At 48.8% G+C, this 15,206-nt stretch overlaps 1 protein-coding gene and 1 long non-coding RNA gene across 2 annotated transcripts; one reads left to right on the top strand and one right to left on the bottom strand.

Annotated features, from left to right (window-relative positions):
* Positions 1–204: 204 nt before the first annotated feature.
* BTG2 (BTG anti-proliferation factor 2) lies at positions 205–4,318 on the bottom strand. The gene is made up of 2 exons (XM_004282488.4): positions 4,050–4,318; positions 205–2,703 (listed from the first exon to the last, which is right to left on the bottom strand). The coding sequence occupies exons 1-2, from the start codon at positions 4,201–4,203 to the stop codon at positions 2,369–2,371; spliced, it is 489 nt and encodes a 162-aa protein (XP_004282536.3). The 5' UTR covers positions 4,204–4,318; the 3' UTR covers positions 205–2,368.
* Positions 4,319–9,092: 4,774 nt separating this feature from the next.
* LOC125964359 (uncharacterized) lies at positions 9,093–13,140 on the top strand. The gene is made up of 3 exons (XR_007477332.1): positions 9,093–9,105; positions 11,537–11,693; positions 12,616–13,140. It is a non-coding gene; the product is annotated as an uncharacterized LOC125964359 (long non-coding RNA).
* The last annotated feature ends 2,066 nt before the right edge of the window (positions 13,141–15,206 follow it).

The raw sequence follows: 15,206 nt of genomic DNA, 5'->3' as shown, positions 1-15,206 counted from the left end.
CAGGGAAGTTAGAATATGCATTAAAGAAGGGAAGTAAGGAGCTATCTCCCAGGAAAGAGGGGATGCTTGGAAATGTCCCTACCACCTACGCGATAGGTCTGCTGAATCCAACTGAAGAGAAATACTATGAGGCACAAAGGATTTGCTTCTGAGGGAAACGCAAATTAGTGATGTGGGAATTTTATCTTCTCTATACCACACGACTTCATCTGCTACACTTTTATTAAAGAAACCAAAAAAAAGTGTACATTTGTCCATAAAGCTGTACATTCTTCCATATAAAAACACTATTATACAATTAGTAACCTTTGTGTTTTCTGTCAGAATAGCTTACAAACGTATTTATTTTTACTTAATGGGAGAGACAGGCCTGCTCAACAGTCCAGCTCTGGGTGTTTTGTTGTTTTTAAAGTGAACGTGAAAAAGAAGAGAGAAAAGATTAAGAATGAGACCATGAGGCTGCTTATAAAAAGGCAGGGACCTGTTTGCAGACAAGATGCAACAACAATCTGCAGTGATTCACAGCTTTGTTTCAACCCACAGACCAGAAAATGAGCTCTTGGGTCTACTGGCCTGAAGTTAACTTTAAAGCAATAAGGACTGGAAAAAGGATCTGGGAAGGTACTCGGGATCTGGAAAGTTGAAGAGGCAGTACTGGCAGGAATGGGTAGGGGAGTGTTTGGTAACTAGCACCCTTGAGTCAGAATTGAGTATTTAAGAAATCCAGGAAAGGGGACTGGCAGTGGGGAGAAAGTTTCCTCACTAAAGGCAACAGCAGGAGGGTAGCCAGGTTGACCAGATGTTCTAGCTACATCCTTCTTAAGGTGATTCAGGTTTGGGAAACTTAAGGCCTTCTGAGGATCCCTCACTAATGTCACCGAGAAACTGAAGGAAGGAGATTTCTTCCCTGTGTAATTTTCCATTTTTCTCCAACCCAGAACAGTAAGTATTGCACAAGTCTATAGACAAATTTGGATTGTACTGAGAGAGACAGTAGCCTCTCCCACAGGTGCTCTGAGTACCAGGGAGAAAAAACAATGCCCAAGGTTTGGCTTTCAATGTCAGCCCTACAAGAATACCAAGTAGTCCTGCAGAACTTGGGGCATTCTCCCATTCAGCCAAGGAATATCTACAAGGCTAAGCATCCAGCCATAGTCCTGAGGACAGAGGGAGAAATGGTTCCTTAAGCCCACCAGGGCACCAGGAAGTTGTGAGAGCCAGTTCTCCTCCAGATCCTCCTGGGACCCAGGAGGCCATATTGCACAGTGACTGAGAACTCTTGTCCTAGAAAATAGGGTAGCTCCATGACCCAACCAGAAGGGGAGAGAGGAGCGGCGGGGGGGGGGGGGGGGGGGGGCAGTTAGAGAGGAGTGTTGTGCTTTTAAAAAGAAGGCAGTATTCAAGGACCTGAAGTTCCCTGTAGCTTTTGAGCCACCTCTCAAAGGGATAATGGCAGCATCATGAGGACTTCTGTCTGGTTACAAAAGAAGGGTTTTGGCCAAAAAATATCCCAGTGGATACTCTATGGTTCCCAAAATTCCATTGCAAATCAACCCCAAGGTATTTGCCACACATACTCACACACAGAGCAGCTCATAGCAAGGCAAAGGTTTTGTGCAGAGTGCCCTTCTCTCCCAACTCCAATAACTCTCAACCCCTGCCTCACTCCCCTGACTCCCAAAACAAAAAGCTTTATATTCTTGGTGGGAAGCAACATCTACAGCCCCCTGAGAATAGAATTAGAAACAAGTCATGATTTCAAGAAAAGCTGCTCAGGACAGAAGGAATCAGGAGAGGCCTTTTCACTCTCTGCCTAGAATCTCATCAAAAATTGAAAGAGAAGATTAGGCAATATAGTATGATTTAAGTCCAGGCTTGAATGCCCCTGAGTTAAGAGTAAGAGAGGGGCCAGGGATGCAGGTGTCCTGGGTGAGAGGTTTGAACTCAGCCTCTCTTCTCTCCCCAGGGCAAATCCTGACCTCTCTCATTCACAGTTACTAACCTTGCTTGCTCCCTCTCACATCTTCCTGGGTTGCTAGCCAAGCTTCTCGCACCTCACCTTGGCCAGACCCATGCCCTCCCTGACCATTCCCCACTCCCATTCCAGACACTGCCTCCCAGACTCAAGCACACAACAATTCTCTCCAAAGGCACCTGGGGAGGCCACTTCCAAGCAGCTCCCTTTAAGGATTTTTTTCTTAAAAAAATCTTTTGGTTTTTTTCCCCCCTTTTCTTAAAAAAAATAATATATATATATATATATAAATAACTCTTCACTTAAAATACAATTCCCCAGGTAGAGGTATGCAGTGGCCTGTTGTCACAGCAGAATTAGTACAGCAGAGCGCCGGGTGGGGTGGCGGGGGATCTAACTGGAGACTGCCATGATGTAGTTCTTTGAGGGGCTGCTCCTGCCCAGCATCATTTGGTTCTTGCAGGTGAGGAGCCCGTAGGAGGTGGCCACCGGGGCCTCCTCGTACAGGACGCAGATGGAGCCATCCTCCCCAATGCGGTAGGACACCTCATAGGGGTCCACCCACAGGGTCAGCTCACTGGGCAGCAGCCGGTGCAGCTGAGGCTGGCTGAGTCCAATCTGGCTAGCCACTTTACTGATGATGGGGTCCATTTTGTGGTTGATTCGGATGCAGCGGTAGCCAGAGCCCTTGGATGGTTTTTCAGGAAACCAGTGGTGTTTGTAGTGCTCTGTGGAGACAGGACAAGGGGGATATGCACTGGTTAGAACAGTTGGGCCATGGATGCTACCACAAGGGGGGTGGGGGTGATGGGATAGGAGAGGAAGGGACCTAGTGATTTTAAGTAAGCAACATGGTTTCTCATGAGTTTCAGGACCCTCCTGAAACCCTCCTGACACTGTAGCAGAAAAAAAAATTACGGGATCTGGAAAAACCCCTCCTTCCAGGACAAGGGTTTATGTGTATCGGGAGGGTGTCCCAGAGCTCTGGGTCAATCCTCTGTAGCCAGTATATTGCCTTTGGCACATCCCCAGTTTAAGGAGGAGGGGTGTGACTGGGGCTGGCATGTCCAGGCAGGGCCTCTGGGGACCTATGAGCTGAAGTTTCAAGGCCAAGAAGGCTGCCATCATTGTCGGACCCATGTCTCCCACCCTGTGCCTCAGTGGTTCCCTCTGCCTTGAAAAGTCAGAGGCCTGTCTCAGCGGGTAAGGGAGGCAAAACCGGGATGTTTGGGTGAAACATACGTTGTTCCTCAGAAGGCAGGATCTGTGTGGGCACGTTCAGAGATGGCTATTGCTGCCCAAGACCGCCGGCCAACCCGCTAGAAACAGCTGGGAGATGGGTCTCTTCCCCAGCCAGCGGCTGCTTGTATCTTGTCAACCTCCTCCGTCTCACACCGCACCGCCCCCAACCCCGACACACGCCCGCAGAGCGCAGTTACTACGTACAAGGCTCTCTCTGTACCATAATAGGTGGCAGATGGCTAAGGGGGTGGGCAGAAAATACAAAGGGGGCCCGGATTCCAACTTCGACTGAGTGAACAGCAGACGCAGGCTCAGCGCAGCCCCGCGCGGCGGGAAGAACCACGGCTGGGACTCCAAGTTGTTTAGAAGATTCAATTGCGCCTTTTTGTTCCATAAGGACCCCCCGGCCGGTCAGGCTTTGTTGCCTGCAGGGTCTCAGGGTCCACTGAGGGAGATGAGCTCGCACTCAGAGCCGCAGGTACCCCCCCCTTCCGGGACATAAGCTGGGGACTCGGGATCGCACTCAGGTCTAGTGTTTGCGCCCGCGACAGCTTGGAGGGGAGCGCCCAACCAGAACAACCGCGGACCGAGACCCTAGAGCAGGGCCGAGGAGGAGGGACAGGACCCAGAGGAATGGGCGGAAGGTGGGGATGTGGGGGTGGGGGGAGGAGACTGCAGGCCGCCCCGGGAGCTGGAAGGAAACCGAGTCCCGGAGCTGCTCGAGTGGGGAGCCCTGCCCTAAGTGGAGAGGAAAGACGCCTCAGGCAGGGAGGGGGGCCGAACCCCGGTGTCAGGGTTCGACGGGCGCCAGGACCCTCCGCAATGTGCTCACCCGTCAGGGCTTCCTGGAGAGCCCCGCTGAAAACCTGAAGTCGCTGCTCGTTCACGCAGCCCCGGGTCCTCAGAAGGCTGGAGAGGAAGCCCACAGCGGCGGCGATCTCCGGGAGCATGTCTGTTCTCTTCCCGGTCCAGCTGGCCTGGCTCATGTCGTGTGCAACTCTGGGAGCGGTGGCGGAGGCGGGGGTCAGAGAGAGGTCTCTGAAGGGACGTGCCGAACCGTAAGCCTCTGCTCGCTCGCCAGTCGCGAGGGCTTTGCCCGGACTTTACCTGCTACACGCCTTTCATACTGTTGCGAGAGCCGGAGGAGCCGGCGGCGGAATTCATTGGCCGCAGCCAGCGGATAGGGGCGGAGCCTGGCGTCCGCCCCGCCCCGCGCGCCATCGGTCTCAGTCCCGCCCCCACCTACCGCCACCTCCTCTGCGCTGAGGTCATCGCCCGCTGACGTCAGTGCTGGGAACCGTAGCTGAGCTTGCAGGCTGAGGGAGGCGGGAGGAGAAAGGGGTGGGGGGGCCCGAAGGCTCTCTGGGAAGGAGAGCGGCGCTTCAAGCTGGGGATTCTCTGACCTCTCCTATTCTCCCATTCTTCCAGACAGGTTAAAGAACACCTCCAAGAAGAAGCCTTCGTTGACACCACCTCTACCAGGAGGTCGCCTTTTCTGATTCCCCCACTTTCAACCACACCCTGTCAGAACTCACCCATTTTACCGCTTTGCCGCGTTTCCCAACTAGTCGGAATGGGTTCCTCTTGGCTCTCCGGAAATGGAGACGAAGTATTCTATTTACTTCCACAATAATACCAACTTCCCCAACAAGTTATGCTCTTCTACAGCAATGCCTTTTCTCTTGCCTAGTACCATCCTGAGTCTTACCGACTGCTGGGTGGGTAGGGGTGGAGGGAGTGTTGCGAAACTTTTCAGTCTTCCTCTTCCACACGGGGAACCAGGCTCAGAACCTGGCAGCATCACAGGCACTCCTAGAGGTCTGTTGAATGGGGATAATTCTTAATATACCAGGGTCCAGCATACATAGGTGCCTCATACATATATGTTAAATGAATCAAACCCAGTGGCCTCTGTAAATTCTTATTTTCCTTGACCACATTTTCCTGGAGGCAGTCTCCCCTCTTTTTCCTTGACCCCAGGTTTCTCTGCCACCTTCCCTGGCTGTGTCTCCCCTGGATCTCTTCCTGTCCCCGTTCCCTCACTATGTCCACTCACTCTTCCTTTTCTCTCCACTTTCTTTCCTTAGAGAGATTCTATTCATGTTGTCCATTTTGATGTTTACTTTTTTACTATTGACTTTCTTATCTGCATAGTCTGTCCACATCTTCTCTCATCCCGCCCCTCCTACCTGCTCTGTCTCTCCCCTTGGATGTCCAGCCACCACATCAATGTCAGTCTAAGCCCACTGTCTTCTCCAAGGCCAGCTTCCTTCCTGATCTCCATTTCTATCAGATACCATCGGTTCCCAGTCACTCTACCCAGAAAACTCAGACTCACTTTTGGCTTCACCTTGTACTTTGCTCCTTAGATCCAGTCTCAAGACCTGTTGCTTCTTCATATCTAGATGATTGCGGTAGACTCTGTCAAATCCAATCCCCAAATCACCCTTCCCACTGTTAGTAGACCTACCTTCCTAAAGTTCTACATTCACTTGCTCTTCTTTTGCTCAGATCATTCTGAGACACCCTCCATTTGTCTACTGCATTAAGTATGGACTTCTTTGCCTAATAGTTAAGACCTTTCATAATTTGGCCCCATCTATCTTTTTAGGTTTCTGCCACTTTGTGCTCCAAGGTGACTCTCATCACTGTTCTCTAAGCATCAGAGCAGCTCTGCATCCCAGAGCCCTCAACATTTGCCTATGATCCCTATCCCTGCCCTGTAATGTGGTCCCCATTCCATGTATGCCTATATGTGCCTGGCATTGCTGCACCATGGCTCATGCCATTATCTCTTGGATACCTCACTGCCTCCTTCCCATCTTTCCCAATCCCTCACACTCCTGAACGCACAGCTTAAGCTTGGTCCTCCACCTTGAAAACCTGTGCTGACCATTTTCTCACTACAGAATTAATATTATCCATACCATCCATTTGGCATTTATAATCTGTTGTTTGATATTCTTAGTGATCTTTTTAGAGGTTGACATCTTGTTTGCAGACTGCTTGAAAACAGGTTACTATGCTCATATGTCCTACATTTCCAGGACACTTCAGGTTTCAAATATTCTGCTCCATTGCTTCATATAGCTCACTAAAATGCCCTGGAATTCCAGTATTTTGGCATTGAACACATCTCTTAGATGGCCTCTTCACTGGCTCCTCCACAAAGCTGGATCAGGCCAGGTGAGACCTCTGCTCATTGAGGGGGAAACAATTGTTACTGGAAACAGGGCTAGGACTGGAAACAAGATAACCTGGAGTGCATCAAACAAAAAGATCAGGTGTCAGCAAGACCAGAATTGACCAAGGTCAACCACCAAGGAGGCCAGAGAAACAGGTCAAGGTATAGACAGGTGTACAGGGTGGTTTAGCACCAAAACCTGAAAATACTTAACTGACTATGCTGTTGACTGGGGTCTGGTGTTCTGGGCCTTGCTTTAGTCCAAAATTGACGGAAAAAAAGTCTTGTGACAGATCATCACCTGTTTTTTGACTTAGGAAATAGAACTCTGTCCTTATGTAGGTTCTCGTATCACTCACCAGGTCACACAGCTAGTTCTTAATAGAGCCAGGACTGGCACCAGATCTGCTGACTTCAAATATGCCCTTTTCATTAGACCATGGAGTCCCTGTGCTATTACAATGGCTGCTGGTCCCACCTCATCCCACAGAGCTGTTCTAGATGATGATGCAATGAACTGAAGGGAAACAGTCTTCATTTTTGGACAGTAGCAAGGTCTTATCCCCCACATTCCCCCATTACCTAGGAAGTGTCTTATTCTCATCATTGGTGATTAGTTCTGAACTTTGTAGAGGGCAGTGATAATAAGAACCAGAAAGCACTTCACCTACTTTCTCATCCTCTCTTCTTTCTACACACAAGGGAGAGGGAGTTTAATGTAGCCAACATTCAAAGTTTCCAAGTTACTCTACAGTGTAGTTGTACCCAACTCAGGATTTAGATTCTCGATCAGTTTAAGGCCAACTATTGGGGTGGCCAAAAAGTTCGTTCGGGTTTTTTGTCCCATCTTATGGTCGAACCAGAACAAACTTTTTGGCCAACCCAATACATTATAATAATCCAAATTACTTTTGAAATTTGCTGAAACTGCCCTTAAACTGCTAGGACCACAGTCCTTAGAAGCTCTAAAGTCCAGATTTCACTTCTTCTTCTGTTGCCTGCTGCCTCCCTTTCCTCGGTAGAGCCAAGGCATAGTTCAAGCATCAGGGTAAGGACAGTGTGTCCCTCCCTCCCTCTTCTCCTCTCCTTCCTCACTCCTCTCTTCCCCTCCCCCGAAGGGCCTTGAGTTGAATTTTGAACATTAAATGTCCTGACACTGTGCTGACCTGTGGCTCTACCTACTGCCAAGTGGGCAGGCAGTGGTGGAGCTGGAGGTGGATGCTAGTTTGTGCCTCAACTGGATCAGAAACTTCTTCTGTACCATGTGACCCCTACCCACTGGCTCCCTTGGTCCTGGATGCCCATCTCACCCACTTGCACAGCCTACCTGTGTGGCCCCTCTAGAGTGACCCACAGCATCCCAAACTGCCCTCTTCAGACCAAATCCCCACCAGAACTGGGTCCCTCTCCTCAGGTCTCAGCCCTGGCCTTGTCTGTGGAGTCATCACACATGCCTTGCTCTCTACTCCCCAGTCAGGAGCAACCAGAACGTTGTACGTGACTGTCTTGCTCAGCATCCTGCTGGGCCTGCAGGGTCTTGGCTTGGTTGTCAAGGCTACCTCCCAGTTTCCTGACCACATGTTGAAACCTGAGGTTGAGTAAAGTTGATCTGCAGGCAGAGTCTGGGCTGCAATATTCTAGGAAGATGACATCAGCTCACTCCTACACTGTGCAGTGTGTAGTTTTACTAGGTCTGTGTGTGAGTGTGCATGTGTATGTGTGTGTGTATGTGTGTATCAGTGTGGGTAGGAGGGCAGTATATATATATTTGAGTGTACATACTGAAATGTGTATGATGTCTGTGGATAGGAGGGAATGTGGATATATGTTTGCAGATGTTAACACGTACTTAGTATATGTTGAAGAACATCCTTTTGATGTGTGGGTGTTTTGTTGGAGTGTGTATTTTGGCAGGCATGTCTGAGTGTGGCTGGTATAGATGCTAATTTGATCTTTCCTCTTTTCAGGCCTCATCGGTGACAACCTTGCTCTGCGCACCAGAGCTGATAAGAAACATCACCCAGGGAGGACAGATGCCTCTTCTTCACTTTCTAATCAGAGTGGAAATACCACTAAATATATTCATAATTCTTTGCAAGCATCATTGGGTAATGTCCAGAACATCTTTTTGAGTTCCCTATCACCTTCTCACAAAGCTGTACCCTTCAAGTTCAGATCTAGGCCAGCCAGTCTGGGGGTTACTCTTTAGAATCAGGAACAGGAATCGAGGACAAAAAAAGATGACATTGTCCCTAGAAACTGCTAACAAAGACTAAGAAAGTGGGGATGTTAGCTATCTTTAAGTTTCTGTCTTTAAATCCCTCCCCCCTACCCCAAAGTGAACTGAGAACAGGGACAGAAACAGATAATGCGAAGATGATTAGGGTAGAGTGGAAAACTACCCATCTGGACTGAAGGAAGGCTTGGTAGAATATAAATATGAAAAAGGGCTTTCTAATCCCCAGGTCACAACAATTTTCAAGTCCCTAAGGACCATTTCTAAGAATGCCTTGAGGGCTGGAGAAGAATCAGAAAGCTAAAAAGTAACCCATTTCTCCACTTGCTCTGAAGATACATGCAAAAAGAAGATTCCATTGTATAAAAAGCACCTAAATTAAGCAACAGAAGAACTTCCTTATAGGAAAGTGAGCAACTAGGATATGCTAAACAAGATGTCTGCTCCAGTCAGGACTCAGACACTGAGGTACAGGGCACCTTTATAGTGAAGGATGAAAATAGCCACAGAGGGTGGTGGAGTGAAGTCTGCTGGCCCCAAGCAGCATCTAACCTGCAAAGTATCAGAACGTCAGCCGTTGCCCACACAGTCTCCAGGTGCTGAATAGAAATAGCCAAGGCAGATGCAGGCTCCACCTGCTACCACCAACCCGGGAGCCCATCAGACACCTGGTGGCTAAAACAATCAGAGCCTCTCTAAGCTTTACTGGGCTCACACATAGGCAAACTTGGGAGCCTGGGTGGGTCATTGTTCTCCACAGCACACAGTCTCTGGATTTCCTCTCAGTGTGCTCAACTCTCTCTCCCAAATACGGTCCGTGCAGCTCAGAAGTCACAAGTTGGAAGCCTGTGAGGCAGAGCTGACTCAGTCACAGATATATAGTGTTTGGTCTCTACAGTGTTTAAGCATTTAAAAAATTAGTTGTCAGCATTTAACGATTAGAAAGTGTCATATCAAAATAAAACCTTAGAATTATAATTTCTCTTTAAAAATCAGAATATCTGTTTACACTGGTTCCACCTTCTTATTCAGCAATGACTGTTACTTAAGACAGGAAGTGTGTCCTTCAGTTCACCCGGGTCCCCACCAACTCTTTATCGCATCCCTGCTGAGACCAAGTGGTGGTTATCATTTACCAGGGCTGGATGCTGGGATTTGTTATTATTATTACACTTAATCCTCTTTTGTATAACTTGCCTTGATCCTGGAGGTATTTGAATTAGCATCTCCCGATATAGAGCAAATGTCAAAGCATCATCTCTAACCCTAACTTTCCTGCTGAACTCCCAACTACTTTTTTTTTTTTCAGTTGAGAACTGGACATTTTTGAAATATTTTTTCTGGTGTTTTTATCTCAACATGTAGGAATCAAGATACTTTTCTCCTTTCTCTACTTCTGATTTCGTTCTCTCTCTCAATAGCATTACCATTCTTTGTCTGGTCACCAGGCTCACAGTCTGCAGACACCTTTAACTGTACCCCTGCTAATCAGTTTCCAAGGCCTAGAGAGTCTGCAATCGCAACATCTCTCCTGTTTTTGCCTCTTGCCATGGGCAGTGTCCTCCCTCCCCCAGTCTTTCTGCCCCATCCTTTAAAAAACATCAGTGGCTTCTCATTGCCTACAGCATTAATTAAAAATCTGTTATCCGGCATTCAAATCCCTACACCCGGGGACTTCTTAGGACAGTAACTCAGATCACTGGGGAGTTTGGTAAAAATTCAGATTAAGCAGCCTCTCCCTTGATATTCTAATTCGTAGTTTGAGATGGGATATGGGCCTGTTTGTAATGAGAATCCAGGCCATTCTGATGCAGTGGTCCATGGACCCCACTCAGCACACCTTGTCTCAGAGGCACTCTTACAGCTCCAAACCCACCTGACACGTCTGCCCAGACACCACCATCTGTGTCAACCCCTCCCCCTGCTGCAGCACCTGGCTCATAACTGTTGGCTGAATTGGTGGTGGTCAGGCACATGCAAAGGGTGGCCTGTACCCGCAGCCAGGATTCTGAAGGCAGCCCCCTGCCACTTCAGAGAGACCTTCACTACGGGAAGCCTAGTTTATCCTTATTTATTTATTTATATATTTTTTGGCCTCACCACGCAGCATGTGGGATCTTGGTTCCCCGACCAGGGGTCAAATCCGTGCCCCCTGCAGTGGAAGTGCAGAGTCTTAACCACTGGACCGCCAGGGAAATCTCCTCGGAGGCCTAGTTTAGAAGAGCAGACAGCAGTTCCTCTAAAGAGGAGGCTTCTTTCATCTTGAGACACATTCAGACATACTTGCTTTTGTTGACCAACCTGGATTCTAATCCTGAATCTGCCACCTACTATCTATGACAAGGCAAATCTTTAATCTCTCTTATCCTCAATTTTTCTCATCTTTATAATGAGGACAATATGTTCTTCACATACTTACTGGGTAGATAAGTAGTAACATATAGAAAGAGCTTAGTGCAAAGCCTAAATATTACAGATAAGTATAAGTAAACCACAGCTTGGTATTGCCAACAGTCAGAAGCAGTTTTCAGAAATCATCTACACAAAATTTTTAATTTTGCAGATGAAGAAAAGGAGGCTGTGAGATGGGAAAAGATGCCCAAAATCACACAGCTGTTTAGTGGTGAACCTCCGTCTCCCACCCCATCTAGTGCCCTTTCCATTTTTCCACATCCCGTCTTGTGACACAGGCTTCATTCACTCCCTCATTCATTTTTTCACTTATTCAGGGACTATTTATTGAGTTCCCTTGGTGCCAGGCTCTGGAGGAACAGTGGTGGGTTTTGGAGTGGCAGGTGTTGGAAGCTGAGGGCAGGATACGGTCAGGTGGAGTAGGAGGCTGAAAGCCCAGGAGGCAGAATGAATTCAGCTGCTCACACACATGTTGATGTTTCCTCAGGTGGAGGCAGGAGTTTGGGACAGAGAGAAAGACTGTGAGCCCTGCAGGGGCAAGACCTGGGGTCAGTGAGAAAGAGTGACCAGGAGGGTCAAAGACGATGGTACAGCAGGACAAAATGAACTTCAGAGAAGGTGATGCGGAGTGACGGTCGGAAGCGGTAATGCAGAGCACGGAAGATGCTGCCCCCCCACGTGAGCCTGAGTGGTGTGGGCTGTGACAGAGGAACAAGCGCCCCTTGAGACAGCCCCGATTCAGCTAGGGTCAGGAGGCACAGAAAATGCTTGGATGGGCTTGAGGCTACAAGGGATTTTGCTGGACACAAGAGGGTTTGAGAGGGAGGTGGCGGGAGTTGGATTAGCAGAGAGCGCTTACACAGAGGGTGGGGATGAGAGTGTTTGTCCTTTGGACGGCGACCAGTGGGAGGAGGAGTGAGGACTTAGACCTAACTGGGCCTTGGGAGACAACTGAATTCAGGGTCTCAGGGCAAAGAGCCACAAAAACATGAGACACAGAGTGTTGGACAGGACAGGGAACTGCCACTTTTGCTCTCAGGGGTCAGCCAGGGGACCACAGGTGACCTCTGTGGCTTGGAGGGTTGAGGCCTCCAGGTTCCTGGAATTGGGCTCTAAGGGCCTGCTTTGTGCTCTCCAAAGTCACCTCTTCATCCCCTTATATCATCCTGCACCACATTGGCTCATACAGGTTCACTCTCCTTCTGCTGGGAGGGAGCGCTGGAAAGTGTTATTAATTCATCAAACTTGTGACATATGCTGACAGTACGTCAGTTCCTATCTAGGGAGGAGATCTGCTCCCCAAAGATAGCTATTCCCTTGAGGGTTGCTTCTCAGCTGCTGTGCCCTACTGACCCACTAGAGGAATGCTCCGGTTTCCTTCCCTCCTTTACCAGCACGGGCCTGTGGTGAGGACAGAGCAAAGGAAGACAGGATGGCTGAGGGTGTATGAGAGAGAGTGTGAATAAGGTGGGAGCTGGGGGAGAGAAGACATGTGGACAGATGGCTAGACCAGTATCTGGCTGGAAAGGTCCCCAGCGATGTGTTTTTGTTTCTGTGACTCCCTAGGTGTATCAGAGGAGCAAAAGGATGGAGACTATCTGTTAAAAGTCTATTATCCTGGAGGGCCCCCCAGGAATGTGACCTCCCACACCTTCACCCTCTGGGCCTTCTCCAATAGTACTCGAAGGTGTGGCTGAAAGTGCCGTAAACTCAACGGGGGAACACACGGACTTGGGGACAGCAGCAGATCTGAAGCTGAATTTATTACCTCTTTCCCAAACTTAGAAGACAGACACATTGCAAACTCTCCTCATCCTCACTCCCAGGGGCCCAGCATAAACCCCCTTCATCTCCAGACAGAAAACAAGAGAAGAGGCCCTGAGGCTGTTGGAGCTGCCCCAGATGTTGTTTTGGCAGGGCCTTAATGGGGCTGGGCCTCCTGGGGCTGGGTGTCTGGGGCAGGCAGGAAGATGGCATCACAGCTGCGATAGCCAGAAACCCCCCTGGGTAGGGGGCTAATGTGTGGAGAAAGACAGACTCAATAAAAAGGGACATGAGGAAGAATCTAAAGAGGTACTGCACGCGCTTTGTGACCACCTAGATGGGTGGGATAGGGAAGGTGGGAGGGAGGGAGACGCAAGAGGGCGGAGATATGGGAACATATGTATATGTATAACTGATTCACTTTGTTATAAAGCAGAAACTAACACACCATTGTAAAGCAATTATACCCCAATAAAGATGTAAAATAAATAAATAAACAAATAAATAAATAAAGAGGTACTGCAGCTTCCCCCTCTGGCCTCCTGGCTCTGGGCCCCAGGTATTTCTCAACTGCACCATGGCTCAGAGCCAGCGGAGGCCAAGCATTTGATACCTGTGGTTCAGAGGAGGGAGCCTGGTGGCTGGATTGGGAGTCACCTCCCTGAGTCACACTCTGCTTATCTATAACAAGAGAGTGTGGGCCAGGAGACCCACCCTGTCGCTTCCTTAATCTGTGTGAATCCCTATGTTGTAATATCAGTGAGAGGCCCGTGTGCTGAAAAAAAACAAACAAACAAAAAAAACAAAAACGTATGTAAGTCCAGGAAGACCACCAACCACCCCACTCCAGCCTGGCCTGGCTTAGGAGGAGGGACTCTGCCTAAGAACTTAAACACACAGAAGCTTTGGGCCCATCTCACTGAATTTGTAGAGAGGCACAGAAGTGTGGGTAGGGGTTAGAAAGAGGTGACTTACTCTGCAAAAGAAAACAGGAAGAATCTGAAAGGAAAAGGGATGAAATACACTGCTCACATAGAGCACTTATAGATTGGCAAGATGATTCCTAAACCGATTTGACTTAAGAAAAATAGGAGCTCAGAGCTAGAGACACCCCCACTCCTGGAGGAATCTGGAATATTTTGAGGAGGGGCATTGGATTTCCCATAGTTCTTAGAATGAAGATTTTTTTTTTTCCTTCGGTACGCGGGCCTCTCACTGTTGTGGCCTCTCCTGTTGCGGAGCACAGGCTCCGGACGCGCAGGCTCAGCGGCCATGGCTCATGGGCCCAGCCGCTCCGCGGCATGTGGGATCTTCCCTGACCGGGGCACAGAACCCGCGTCCCCTGCATCGGCAGGCGGACTCTCAACCACTGCGCCACCAGGGAAGCCCTAGAATGAAGCTTTGAACCAATCTTAGCCAGCACCTAAGGAGCAGTGGATCTCAGCTGACAGTTTACCAATTGGGAACATGGCCTTAGGTATCACCCTCAAGTGCCTTACCTTTAATGAGAACAACCACCTCCAAAAGGAGGGTACCTGCCTCCTAGCAGGGTACCTTCCCTGGTAGCGCAGTGGTTAAGAATCTGCCTGCCAATGCAGGGGACATGGGTTCAAGCCCTGGTCCGGGAAGATCCCATGTGCCGCAGAGCAGCTAATCATGTGCGCCACAACTGCTGAGCCTGCACTCTAGAGCCCGTGAGCCACAACTACTGAGCCCATGTGCCACAACTACTGAAGCCCACGGGTGCCTAGAGCCTGTGCTCCGAAACAAGAGAAGCCACCACAATGAAAAGCCCGTGCACTGCAAAGAACAGTAGCCCCTGCTCGCCGCAACTAGAGAAAGCCCACGTGCAGCAATGAAGACCCAACACAGCCAAAATTAATTAATTAATTAATTTTAAAAAACACACAAAAAACCCCATACGTCTAATTTTAAAAAAAAAAGATTAGAAGAAACTCTATTTTCCCTCTATTGCATTAGTAAATACACAGAAGAGCAATGAAATAAATGGATTACTTCACACTACTGGTTCTTACACCCATGAACACATATCAGAATTACTTGTGGAGGTTTTAAAAAATATTTAAGTCTAGGCCTTACTCAGCAGTTACAACGGGGGGCAGGACCCAGGTATTTTTTCCAAGCTCTTTGGATAGCTCTGATGAGTTTCCTGCTGGTTGAGTGTCTGATGTTAGGCTGACTGGGGTAGTTTGAGTTCTTTGGGCCACTCTTTGAGGGTACGGGGAGCTTTTTTCTCAGATTTACTAGCAGTAGTGAAGAACTTGGCCTCAGGCTTTGTAGGAGTCTGTCTTGGGTCTTTTTTCCCCAGCGAAGAGGTTCTTTCTTTCTCCAACTCTTCTTTGATTCTTCCCTGGGCCTTTACCTGGGGTCTT

Source organism: Orcinus orca, chromosome 1 (genome assembly GCF_937001465.1).
Source record: "Orcinus orca chromosome 1, mOrcOrc1.1, whole genome shotgun sequence".
Classification (NCBI taxonomy): domain Eukaryota; kingdom Metazoa; phylum Chordata; class Mammalia; order Artiodactyla; family Delphinidae; genus Orcinus; species Orcinus orca.
This window is presented reverse-complemented; position numbering and strand designations above follow the sequence as displayed.

Excerpts from the sequence above, each read along its gene's own strand:
- BTG2 (XM_004282488.4), bottom strand. The coding sequence starts at position 4,203 with ATGAGCCAGGCCAGCTGGACCGGGAAGAGAACAGACATGCTCCCGGAG. Across the intron at positions 2,704-4,049 it reads TCTCCAGGAAGCCCTGACGG|AGCACTACAAACACCACTGG; the intron begins GTGAGCACATTG and ends CTGTCTCCACAG.